Raw genomic sequence first — 13,756 nt, forward strand, 5'->3', positions numbered from 1 at the left:
AGGACACTTGCGATTCTCTCCAAAGGCAATAGTTCACTGCAAAAGCAGAAACACAACAGAACATAATCTCACATCTCTATCTGTCGCTCCAGATGGTACTTCCGTAGTTTTACCTTTGAGGTACATCAGCTTCTTTAAACGTGCCACAAGGGAACAATGCCCTCCTTTAAAACTGGCTTTTGATGTCCACAAGCGGCAACAGTCCTATTTGACTTGGGTGGCATACAAGAAATCTGTGCTATTACGGATCAAGCCATAAATGCATATACTATCAATCTTCTAATCCAATAATAATATTACTGATGGGAACTGATGGAATTATTCTCTAACTGCTGAAGTGCATAAAATCCTGCAGTGAAAATAGAGGATGGATACCTCAGTTCTACCAAAAATCTCTGATTCTTTTGAGAGCCTAAATTACACAACTATAATTGCTTACAGTGACCCTATATCTCAAGATAAACCTGATCCAAGATTCTTATGCAGCTGTTCTTCACACTAGAGTCCATGAGAGTTTGCAAATAATTTATAGCATAGGTGGAGTGAATTCAAGTTCAGCAGTCATCCTTTTCTGGATCAAGAACTGGGAGAATGCCCAATGCTGACGAAGAAAGATGCATACCCCGCACAAAACCTCCATACCCAATCTTTATCTTATAGCACAGCAGCAAGATAGAATCCCAAAGTGCTGTTCTTCCCTGCAATGAGAGAACAGGTGTAAGGGTTTGGTTACACAATTACTGAACTAGCACTTGAGGATGACTCGATGAACTTGGATAGCACACTGTTACCATATTTAAGGGAATGCAAATTTTCAATAATTTTTCAATTGTCTGTTGTATTATCCATCAACCTTTTCGGAGAGGTGGTATCTTATCATTTTCAATTATCATTATTATCAAGCTACCAACAACACTTCTAATCAGAGTACTCCTTGTACTACTGGTGGCAACAGCAGCTATTACTCTTAGTGTTGTTTAGCAAGTAAACTCATCAGCAGCATTCTGAATGAGGCCATATTTTAAAATTTTCATCTTTTGGGTCTTGTGATATGTCAGAAGCCCAAAAGATGTTAATTGTTGGCGGAGGCAACTAGGCGCTATAAAACAAGCATAATGCAGTCAATAAGCATCTTTGCAGTAATAACTTGCCCGGAGAGAGAACTGAGGCTTCTTATCCCAGGATAGGGCAAAAACTGGGGGACTTTGTTTTCCCACAGCCAATATGCAAGCTCCTGGATGGAGCACAGAGGGTACACCTGACAAAACAGCTACATACTTTTCAGGGAACCTTTCTTTAGGAGGTAATACACCCAAAAATAAGGGGTTTTTGCTATACTGGGCTCCAACATAAGCTGTAGGATCAACATGTAGCATCCACTTTGGGTGCTCCAGGAAAGCACAAAATAAATATAGGAGCAAATGAGAATCTGTTGGAAGCTCGGAACTCCATTTCTTGGTTCCTTTCCCATACCCCTCTACACTGCCCAAATAATCATAGTTCCTCGTACAGGTTCCTTCTGCAAGCTCTGCAAAGAAATTGGGGGTCAGATCAGTCATGCAACAATAATAGAAATCAGCATACTTTCTCTCTTATTTCTTCTCCAAACATGTAATGGAGATCCAAGAGTGACTGACATGCAAGGCAAAGCCGAGAGTCAAACTACCTCGGATCCTATGTACTGTATATTCTGCACGGACACCGCTTTGTGGCAGCAATCCCTTGGCCCATTCTCCTTTCATTAAGGAGAGAAGCCTTTGGTGTTCAGTGATGGCATCAATGCACTCTTGTAAAATAGGGATCTGAGAGTTCTGTGGCGAGGATAGCTGAAGAACTCCAGAAGTTGTCTTTGCTGCAAACAAAGAAGCATCGACAAGATACTTAAGAATTATGACATTGGCATGTCCAACAATGAGAGACAACTTGAATAATGAAGTGCAAGACAAATAATCTTAATGGGGGGTGAAGTGACTTACGCATGCAAGAATCAAGAGCTTGAACAAGAGTTACACGCAGCTGGTGAAGTAATCCATCTTCCTCAACAGAAAATGAGGGTTTCCATTCATTAGTCCTCTCCGTAGCAGATATAGCAGCAGTCCCAGTATCAGGCGCTTCATTTCCGACTTGACTGATTGTGATTGTAATGCCTAGTTTGGCTGCAGCTTGCATAACCTGACAGCATCACTAAGCATGAAATGGCTAGTAAAATGGCAAAGGAGATGAAACTAACTTGACCTTAGTCAACAAGCTGAGAAACGTATAAATACAAAGGAGATAATGAATTAGCATCTGAAGATTTTAATGCTTTTCTCTCAAAAAAGATTATAATGCATTTTCCTTGTTTTCTTTTTAATTTCTCAAGATTGCCATGCTTTAAAACCAAGCACTTAGGAGCGTGATGGAGTCCTTGTTGTACAAATTCAGCACCCTCTTGGTGCATTTTAATGAAATGATAAGTTATACATCAAAAGAAACAAAAGGAATATGCATTTCTCCAACATAGCAAATTTTGATGCGTTGAAGTGCACCTAACACCAGGAGGTGCCAAAACCAAAGTCAAAATTGGCAGTCTCTTTCGACTTTCTTAATTCAACAGGTCAGTAAGAAGTCTTTTCAAACTATTAGAAAAGAGTTTAAGTTATATGTATTGATGGTGTAAAAATTATTTACACAACCAGGTAACTTATTAAGGAACTACTGGTAAATCTCTTTATAAGCGTTAATTGTTAATCTGCCAAAGATGGTAAGTAGCCTACTATTATAGGTTAAAGTTGTCTACCAGTGTAAAATATATAACTTAAATCCTTTAGATAATACTTCCAAGAGTACAAAGACATCAAACTAGGTATAAGGATGCAATGAGTCAAATGCTTATAATAGAAGATAAACATAAATTACAATAAGACAATTCTGCTGGACAAGAAGATTTCATTTATAGTTTAGAAGCTGAGCACATGTTTGAGTATACAATCTTTGTTTCTTAAACTGCACACAAAACTATTGAACTTTAAGGTTGCTGATGAAAGGAAAGAACAAAATTTACATAATACTATGACATGACTATCTTTCTCTTTTCTATGAATAACATGGCTACCTTTACCTTTCCTTTAAAACATGTTTGTAACAAAAAGAGGATTCTTTCTTTTTCATAATTTGTAGCTTCTACACATTCTTAAGTGGCCCAATCGGTATATAAAAACAATCCTTAAGATGAGGAGTATTTTTCCATGATTCTGAAAAGTTACAAGAGAACAAGCGAGCAAAATTATGTTCCTTCTGTCCAGGATAACAGGTATCAATATATCTATTTCACTTGTATTTATGAATTATGATACGATGATAAAAAGTAGGTGCTAACTCTTTCAACTCTCTTCGCACTACATCTTTTCAGTCCAGTGCTCTGCAGAAAATACATAACTTCAATGCTTGTAAGCTTAGCTTAAGTTGTTCTATTATTGTCTGATGCACATAAATATGACTGCTCTGTTTCATCCTTATTTTGATTATTTCATCAAAAGAATTACTCTTCGTTTAAAAAAAGAAAAAAACTTCTGTGGATCTCTCAGGCATAAGAGCGTTTCCTCTATATCCATGTGATGTACTGTGATACAAGCCTACAACTCAATCTATCATGGTCACTATGAATATGAAGCCAATACATACCTAAGGAGCTCTAAATGACATCAATGAGCAGTATTGCAGGAAAGATTGGTCGAAATCAACACTTAGGGTTTTTCGGGAAGATCATCAAGTGTGCCAACAAGAGGAAAATACATGAGATAAGGAGAAAAAGAGAAAAGCAGAACATCACAAGTATCAGAAAAAAGAATAAAAAGAGAAAGAGCAAAGATTCTAAACATAAAAGTGGGTGCAAGAATCCACCTTCGTGTGACTAGTATCAATTTTGTAAAGCAAAGGCTTTAGCAGCATGGAGGAAAACCATTGCCTGAGTCGATCACGCCACTGCTCGATCTGTGGATAGATCCCCAGATGCTCAAATGCTTCAGTGGACTCTTCCATTGACATTGGAGGAGGTAGATCGCCTTCCCCTTTCTTTGGTGGAGTTGTAAACTTTTGGGAACCAGGGGACATCCTAACAGGCCTTAGAGGAGTACTTCTTGGAGTTCCAGAAGTATTAGTGGAACTGGGCAAGTTACCAGGACTGGCTACGCCAAACCCACTTATGGTGGGTGGAGGAGTTGCCAGCTTGCTTCCTGATTCAGTAATTCTCTCATCAACATCAGCCAAGAACTTTTCAAGCTGTTCCTCTGTTGCAATCTCTTTATGAAAAGTAGCTCGCTTGTTCGACCAAGGGGTGGCAACCAAGTGTTCCCCACCTGGTGAAGACTGGATTGAAGATGATAGAGAAGAAGATGCTGGAACAAGATACAAGGATGGGGAAGCCGGTGATTTTGATGGGGTGCTGAAAGATGGTACTTTAGTTCCACTACCGGTTCTTGCTTTGTCACCACTAAGTCTAGATGAATGGTTTGAACTAGCAATTGGCTGATGAAGAGGGACAAGGACATCAGACAGAGAGGCTGAGATACTTCTTGATTTGGGAGGTCTCTTTGAAGACTCTAGAGTAGTTTGCTCAACTTTTGGTTTAATCCCCAAAAGCCCTAACTGTCTATTAGTCAGATGTGTATGCTCCTTTGTTCCTTTGGTAGGTGGCATAATTGTTACATCAGTAGTCCTCGTTGTACATAGATAAATAACCTTGAAAAGGGCAAGAAAGGTTCCAAATAAAACTATGGCTGCAAAAGCCTGTATCAGTCTGGCAAAAAGACCTGCACATAATGGTAAAATGTTAGTTACAAGCTGATGCAGTAGTGTTTGAGATCAGTCGAGAAGGACCACATCACTTACAAGCAGTTTCTTGAGAAACATATTTGAATTTCAGACTGTCAATAATCCCGCTTTCCCTGCAATCACTCAAATTGAAATGAATCTATTAGTTGAGACACGAAACACCAAGCTATAGCTACGCATTGTTTTTTTTATAAGTGAGCTATAGCTATGCATTGTTATGGTTATAACTTTCTTTTTCTTTCTCTGAGGCTGGTTGTATAAGGTTTCTTCAAGCCATACCTTCTTTAAACCTTATTTCCTTTTTAAGGAAACTCAATTAAGGGTTGAAATGCAAAGTCTTTTAACATTATTTTTATTTAAAAAGAAGCATTAAACAAATGTGCAGTTAATTCCCATCAACTCTAAGTTCCAGAGCAGCTTCTGAAAGCACGATAACTCCTTCTAGATTTAGGCTCTCATCAATTCATCTAAGCCTTCGTTAGAGGCCAAGAGAAAATTATCAAATGGACCTGGTAAGCCATCCCTTCCACTGCCCTAATCAACGACAAGATGATATAGCCTCGCTTATATCTTAAAAAGTGAGGAGAAAAAGGAATATAGCGCTCCTCCCTCTGCTAGCAAATGTGTTTGGCAAAACCAAACTGAATTGAACTTTCAAACTCGAAAACTAAGATGGCTGTCCATCCTAATACATGTAATCTTGTTAACGCACTCATCATAAAATTTCTACTGACATTGTAGGCGTGCTTTGAATCAACATCTTAATCAAATGGTATATACATTCCACAACACCAACATAAAGCAGGTAATTTCCGGCTTAACTACAAAGTTTCCACTCTTTTCCAACCGTTCCAACATGTTGGCAAATATCATTCCACCACCTCTCTCAACTCTTTTACTCCAAGTTCAGCACTCCGGGGGGGGGGGGGACCTAAGTAGGAGTAAGGGGGTTCAATTGAATCCCCTTCGTCAATTATACTGTGCAAATATAGAAAAAACGAGATTTTTTTGTTATATATAAACTATTGAATCCCTGTGAATATAAGGAAAACTTCTAGTGCTGTGACAAAGGGGGTTCAAAAATTGCTTTTGGTGGCAGGTTCAAATACTAGGCTCGACATTGTAGTTTCTTTTTGAATTCTTTTGTACCGCACTAAACAACTTTCATGCAACCCTTGGACAAATGCAAGTCCACGCCCCGCCTTTGGCTCGATATCTATATATAGTTTAAAAAAATCAAAACATATATGTGTGTGCGCGCGCGCATAGTGAGTCCAATAGACTTAAAATCATACAATGGCACACGTTGCTGAGTTCAGAAACAACAAAAGTAATAGCAACAACTATATCTCAATTCCAAATTAATATAAATAACAATGAAAAGTGCGATTAAATAAAAAATACAAAAATTAATACCTAATAAATATGCTGAGAAGAGCAGAAGCGGAAGCGAATGAAATAGAGAGTATGAAAAGGAAAGTAGACTTGGAGGGACGAAGGCTGTTGGTTGTTAGGGCAGCAGAGAAGGCTGGATTCTGGTACACCGCGAATTTTGAGGGTTTAGGTGGAGGCGAGCTCTGCTCTTTTACTCCTCCGCCGCCGCCGGCACTCATTCTCACTGCTTTTTCGTTGTGGTTTTAAACAACAATCGCCATTATTGATAACTTCGGTTTAGCATTCGAGTTCGCCGCAAACCTCGCAGTCGCTCAAATTTTTGGCTGTTTGAAATTAGAGCATGTGCAGAAGAGAAGAGGGAAAGAGTTTTTGGTTTAGTAATTAGATACACTCATGTTTGAGAAATTATATTTGAGCCCTAGTTATTAGAAACTGCATTCCCCGAATCCCGCGTGATATAGGAGTAACTAATCCCGGCATAAATTTTATTATTTGCCTTTAACTCATGTGGGTATCTAAGTATTATTTTATACAAGATATAATGTGTATCAATAATGCGGGAAATAACCATTTACGTAAAAGTAAGGCAAAATACATAGTTTACTCATTCATTTTGTACCCAAATTCCTGTTACACACTTATTAACTCCAAACCTTAAAAGTGTGTCAATGACACACCACTTTTGACCAGCCTAGTTAATACTTAATGTTGTGCATACACGCGCTTATGTAAATTAAAAACAAATGATTCTTTAATTAAAAATGGACAACCCGACCCAAACTTAAAATAAATCCCAATTTACAAGCTTTAAAAAAATAAAAATAAAGTAGCTATATGTCTTCCTTAACACCCCCACCCCATGGGTTTATCCTCTTCCCCAATCCTACCTTCACGCTGTCTCCTCCTCCAGTGTCACTTGTATGTCGGCTTCCTCCAACCCACTCTCCATCCCTATTATCTTCTCAATAATTTTCAGATCCACCGGTGACCATAAAACTTATTTCCATCGCTGGAGCAGGGACGAAAACAATAAAAGCTTGACCAAAGATTTGTCAGAAAAAGACTGAAAAAGATTTAAACCCAAAATTGCACTGGAAAAAAAACAAAAACAATCATTCAAACAGGATTTGATGATGGATTTCGACACTAACTTCTTTTAATCCCAGAGATAAGAACTCCTCCGACAGTCGAGAAAACCAGGCCGATAATTACTAAAAAACTACTGTTTCATCTAGAATCGGTGATTTTGTTAGGTTGATTTTGAATCAGTTTTCACCAACTCGATTCAAGATGATTTGGATTTGCGAGTCAAGAAATCGAGATAATGGGTTTCTTAACCATTGCTGGGTTTTCTTCGATTTCTTCTCTGCCTTTTTTTTTGGGTTACTTTTCAAGTGATTTCTTAACCATTGTTGTTGCTTGTTTCTTTATGTTCCTGACAATGAAGATGATGATAGAAAAAAATGAAGAAAAAAAAACTAGATATGTGGCACTAAAATGAGGCTTCAGATACATTTTTTTACTATTCACTCACATGCTTTTGGTATAAAATACGCATTTGTCATGGGTCAAAAGTGGTGTGTCATTGACACACTTTTGAAAGGTTTGGTGTGTAACGTTAAAGCCAATCAACAGGTGTATAACAGGGATTTGAGTGCAAGGTGGATGGGTAAACTATGTATTTTGCCTAAAAGTAAACAACAATTACTATACGTAAATAATTTATGTATAACACTTCATTTATTATTAATAATCATTTAATAATTACTTTATTATTAATTACCACAAAAATAATCCTCGTATTATAATCTCTTCCACCATAGTAAGTGAACCTAAGGACCTCTTAGCATAGTATATTTGGCCAAGCTTTTAATATCAATTTAAAAAGTGCCTTTCAAAAAAAAAAATACTTTTGCTAAGACGCAATTTGTATTTGGCTAATTAATTTGAAAAGTATTTTTAAACAGCAATTACTGTTTGGCCAAACTTTAAAAGGTAATTTTTAAGTGTGTTTTTCTTGAAAATACTATTCAAAAAAGTACTTTGCAAAAAAACGTATTTTTTTTGCTTCTACTTAAAAATATCTTTTCTCTTTTACAAATTTGGCCAAACACATTTAACTTTTAAAAAAAATACTTTTGATAATAAATGAAAGTACTTTTAGCCAAAAAAGAAGCTTGGATAATTAACTTTTATATGTGCACAGTCCCTTCTAAGAGCACCAATCGAAGAGTTTTGAATGAGATCGAAAATCAATCAATCCCAAGAACTACAAGATTAAGGTAATAATTAACCATCTATAATTTGAATTTTTTGTAAAATTCAATCATGTTATGAAATAATAAAAGAAGAAGAATAACATTGCAGAGAAAAGTAGAGAGATAATTCTTATTGCTTTGAAATGAATTATAATGGAATAGAACCCTCTATCTATATGGAGATGGTGACTTAACCACCAAGTAATAAACCCTAAGATCTCTCTAAAATATAGACATTTACCTTAAATAAAACTCTATTTATAACACTCTCCTTGAATGCCTATTCAACGGATAATGTGTCTCGTTAAAATCTTAACTAAAATAAAATCCAATGGGAAAAAAATTCTAGTAAAGGAACAAGAGTACACATATCTAACAATACGCCTTTTGGTTGCCTCGTTAAAAACCTTGCAAGAAAAATCCAGTGAGACAAAACCTTGTAAGGAAAAAAGAGTACAACGCGTATTAACTCCCCCTGATGAGAGTATCAATTTACATCCTTGAGCCTTTGCATTCCAATCTTATGCTAGCTTCTTGAAGGTTGACTCATTGACTTTATACTTTCAAGTGTTTGAACTACATGTCCAAAAATACATGTCTTTCATATGAAACCAATTCTATTTGAATTGTGTCTCTTCCATTTGGCCAATATTTTGTGTCTATATTTGACAGACTTGAGGCCCTCATCTATACTTAGCGCTATGATAGATGCCGTCAACGAATAATTTATATTGGTTCCACTTTTTTTTCCATAAAGACATGACATAGAGATCTCTTCATTCATATTTTCAAGTACCTGAATCTCTCCTGAGTTGTTATGAAGTTTTATGTCATGTGATCTTCTAGATCACTTGCCTCCTTTATTATGATCATTTGCTCATCTTCTTTATCAAGAAGTTTATTTGAAACCAATCTATATATGCGCTTTAAGCATACCATAGACTTTGTCCTTCTAGGACTTAATATGATCAATTGCAATGAGAATATAGTTACTTTCTTTGGGTCAGCAAATACGTCTGGCATGCTTTGCAAGATATTGCAAATAAATTATCTTTTTATGAACTTCAAGTTCATATTATCTTATTCGAGGATCAAAATTTACAAATGATAATTCATTCCGCGTAACTTTTTCTCAATTGTTTATCTGTCACGACCCTAAACCCGGACCCGGTCGTGATGTCGCCTCTCGTGAAGACAAGGCCAGCCGACACTTCCCAAATCCAATTATTAACAGTTAAACCATAAGAGATAAATCTAAAACATGATAAGATAATCCAAAGTTAACAGATAATAAATTCGCGGAAAATAACCCAACATAGCCAGATACCGGGGTGTCACTAGTCATGAGCATCTAGCAAAATGGAATACTCCAAATATAACTACAGAGTTTAATACAGAAAACTAAGAACATGAAGGACTAAGATAGGGAAGAGCTCCGGGCTGCGAACGCCAACAACTACCTAGAGACTCCTCGGATCCGCCTAAGCCGAAAATGATTAGTACTCGGGAGCGGGACCAGATACGCCTGAATCTGCACACAGGGTGCAGGGAGTAAAGTGAGTACTCCAACTCAATGAGTAATAATCATAAATAAAGACTGAAAGCAGGAAATCATGTAAGGCACAAACACATGCTATAATGAAGCAGTAAAACCATTAGAAACAGTAAACTAGTGAAAGATAGGTAAAAATCCTTTAACTCCATTTAACTTCATGAAAAAACTTTTTCAACAATTAAGCAGATAATTTACAGTCAATTATGAAAATAAACACATAAAGGTTCGCCCCTCGGGCACAATATCAACAAATTCGCCCCTCGGGCAACATCTTAGAACAATACCAGCCCCTCGGGCAATCACATAGAACAATACTAGCCCCTCGAGCTCAATCTCACATCACAATGGGTAACCGCGCTCTCTGGGGGTGTACAAACTCCTGGAGGTCCCCCCTACGTCCCAAGCGCAATATCAAGCCACCTCGTGGCATCATCACTAGGCCCTCGGCCTCATATCAATCAAGTGACCTCGTGGCATACATATCTAAGGCCCTCAGCCTCATAATCAGTATCAAATGTTTCCTCACAACATAGGCCCTCGCTCGGCCTTACTCAGTCAAAATCCTCACAAGCCACTCAGGCAATAGTAAAACATGATTCTCAGCCCAAAAATATCATTTAAAAGATCATGTAAGTGTTAAAACAAAGTAAAACATGGCTGAGTACAAAAATAGTGAAATATAACATGACTGAGTTCAAGTATAAAGTCAAAACAGTGAGGAAATACCAGTAAAAATCCCCGAATGGTTCAAATAATTGGCACAAAGCCCAAATATGGCATTAAGCCCAAATCATGATGATAGCAAATAGATTTCAGTCAAATACGTGGTAAAATAGTCATTTGGGACGGACCAAGTCACAATCCCCAATAGTTCACGACCCCACGCTCGTCATCAAGCATGTGCGTCACCTCAATATAGCACACGATGTGCAAGTCCGGGATTTTATACCCTCAGAACATCATTTACAATCATTACTCACCTCGAACCGGTCAAATCTCTAGCTCGCGACGCCTTGAATCGGCCTCCACTCGCATCGAATCTATCCAAAAATCAGAACGAGGTCGTCAAAATATGCTAAGGGAATGAAGTCCAAGCGAAAATAATCAATTTACAAAATAAATCCCAAAATTACCAAAACCCGACCCCCGGGCCCACGTCTCGGAATTCGATAATTTTTATATCAATAGATTCCTTATCTCCCCACGAGTTCATACATATCAAAAGTTATGAAATCCGACCTCAAATGGTCCTTCAAATCCTTAATCAAAGGTCTAAATTTTCAAGCCCTAGTTCTTCAATTTTTGGCTTAATTTCCATGATTATTTAGGTGAAATTCACATTAGAATCAAGTTTTAAGTCCAAAAATTTTACCTCCAAGTGATTCCCCTAGAATCCCTCTTCAATCTCCTTCAAAAAGCTACAAAAATGACCAATAATGGAGGAAATAAACCCAAAAATCGCACGAGTATTTAAACATTCTGCCTAGGCCTGAAATCCTTCTTCGCGAACGCGGTCAAAGCCTCGCATTCGCGAAGTATAAAATGACTTTGACCAAAAATCCTTTTACGCGAACGTGACATGCCCATCGCGAACGCAATGGTTTCTCAGATTTACTCTTCGCGAACACACTCCCTCTCTCGCGAACGCGATGAACAACTCGACCTCAAAACCCAGCTGGCCAATTTCCTCTATGCGAACGCGGAGCTTACCTCGCAAACACGATGCATCGCTTCCCAGCCCTTCGCGAATGCGGAGACTCCCTCGCAAACGCGAAGGCCAAAGTCTCAGCCTTCTCCAACTAACCCTTCGCGATTGCGGCTCCCCTCTCGCGAGCGCGAAAGGCATTTGTCTGCAACACTGAGCAGTAGATTTCTGCAATTCCAAACTTTATGAAATGGTCCGGTTGACCACCCGAAACTTACCCGAGGCCCTCGGGACCTCAACCAAACACTTTTCAACATATCCCATAGCCTCATTCAAACTTGTTCCAACTTTCGAAACGCTCAAAACAACATCAAAACACCAAATTCGCATCGGATTCAAGCCTAAGAATTCTAAAATCTTCTAAATTACGCTTTTGATCAAAAACCCAACCAAACCACGTCCGAATGACCTGAAATTTTGCACACACATCCCAAATGACACAACGGAACTACTGCAACTCTCGGAATTGCATTCTAACCTATATATCAAAATCTTGCCTACCAACCAGAAATTGCCAAAATATCAACTTCGCCAATTCAAGCCTAAATCTACTCCGAACCTCCAAACTCATTCCGATCGCGCTCCTAAGTCCCAAATCACCTCCCGAAGCTATCCGAACCATCAGAACTCACATCCAAGCCCTCTAATACATAAGTCAACATCCGGTTGACTTTTCCAACTTAAGCTTCCTCAAAAGAGACTAAGTGTCTCAAACCTTACCAAAATTGTTCTGGATTCGATCCGACCAACCCAATACCATATAACATGTATAAACAAAGCATAAAGAAGCAGAAATGGGGAAAACGGAGCGGTAACTCACGAGATGACTGGCCGGGGCGTCACATCCTCCGCAACTTAAACAAACGTTCGTCCTCGAACGAGTCAAAAAACATACCTGATGTCTCAAACATGTGAGGATATCTGCTCTGCATCTCCCGCTTGGTCTCCCAGGTAGCCTCTTCTACGGGCCGACCTCTCCACTGCACTTTCACTGAAGTTATATCTTTTGACCTCAACTTTCGAACCTAACGACCCAAAATAACTACTGGCTCCACATCATAGGTCAAATCATCATCCAATTGAACCGTGCTGAAATCCAGAACATGAGATAGATCCCCAATATACTTTCGGAGCATAAAAACATGAAATAACGGATGCACACTCGACAAGCTGAGTGGCAAAGCAAGCTCATAAGCCACCTTCCCAATCCTCCGAAGCACCTCAAAAAGCCCAATGAACCGAGGACTCAATTTACCTTTCTTCCCAAATCTCATAACACCCTTCATGAGCGAAACCTTCAACAGAACCTTCTCACCAACCATGTTGGACACATCTCGAACCTTCCTGTCAGCATAACTCTTTTGCCTCGACTGCGCTGTACGAAACCTCTCCTGAATCACCTTCACCTTTTCTAAAGCATCTTGCACCAAGTCTATCCCCAATAGCCTAGCCTCATCGGGCTCGAACCAACCAATTGGAGATCTACACCGCCTCCCATACAAAGCCTCATATGGAGCCATCTGAATACTCGACTGGTAGCTGTTGTTATAAGCAAACTCTACAAGCGGTAGAAACTGATCCCATGACCCTCCGAAATCAATGACACAAGCACGCAACATGTCCTCCAATATCTGAATAGTGCGCTCGGATTGTCCGTCCGTCTGAGGGTGAAAAGCTGTGCTCAACTCAACCTGAGTACCCAAATCTCGCTGCACTGACCTCCAAAACTGCGAAGTAAACTAAGTGCCCCTATCTGAAATGATGGAAATTGGGACACCATGCAAATGAACAATCTCCGGGATATAGATCTCTGCCAACCGCTCTGAAGAATAGGTAGTGCACACATAAATGAAATATGCGGACTTGGTCAGCCGATCCACAATCACCCAAATAGCATCAAACTTCTTTAGAGTCCGTGGAAGTCCAACAACAAAGTCCATAGTGATCCTCTACCACTTCTACTCTGGAATATCTATTCGCTGAAGCAAGCCACCCGGTCTCTGATGCTCATATTTCACCTGCTAACAATTG

At 38.8% G+C, this 13,756-nt stretch overlaps 1 protein-coding gene across 1 annotated transcript; it reads right to left on the reverse strand.

Annotated features, from left to right (window-relative positions):
• Positions 1 to 218: 218 nt before the first annotated feature.
• On the reverse strand, positions 219 to 6,647 carry LOC104235620 (uncharacterized). The gene is made up of 7 exons (XM_009789429.2): positions 6,229 to 6,647; positions 4,870 to 4,925; positions 3,883 to 4,790; positions 1,977 to 2,172; positions 1,667 to 1,852; positions 1,152 to 1,528; positions 219 to 698 (listed from the first exon to the last, which is right to left on the reverse strand). The coding sequence occupies exons 1-7, from the start codon at positions 6,423 to 6,425 to the stop codon at positions 555 to 557; spliced, it is 2,064 nt and encodes a 687-aa protein (XP_009787731.1). The 5' UTR covers positions 6,426 to 6,647; the 3' UTR covers positions 219 to 554.
• Between the last annotated feature and the right edge of the window lie 7,109 nt (positions 6,648 to 13,756).

This window comes from Nicotiana sylvestris, chromosome 11, assembly GCF_000393655.2.
Source record: "Nicotiana sylvestris chromosome 11, ASM39365v2, whole genome shotgun sequence".
Lineage (NCBI taxonomy): Eukaryota > Viridiplantae > Streptophyta > Magnoliopsida > Solanales > Solanaceae > Nicotiana > Nicotiana sylvestris.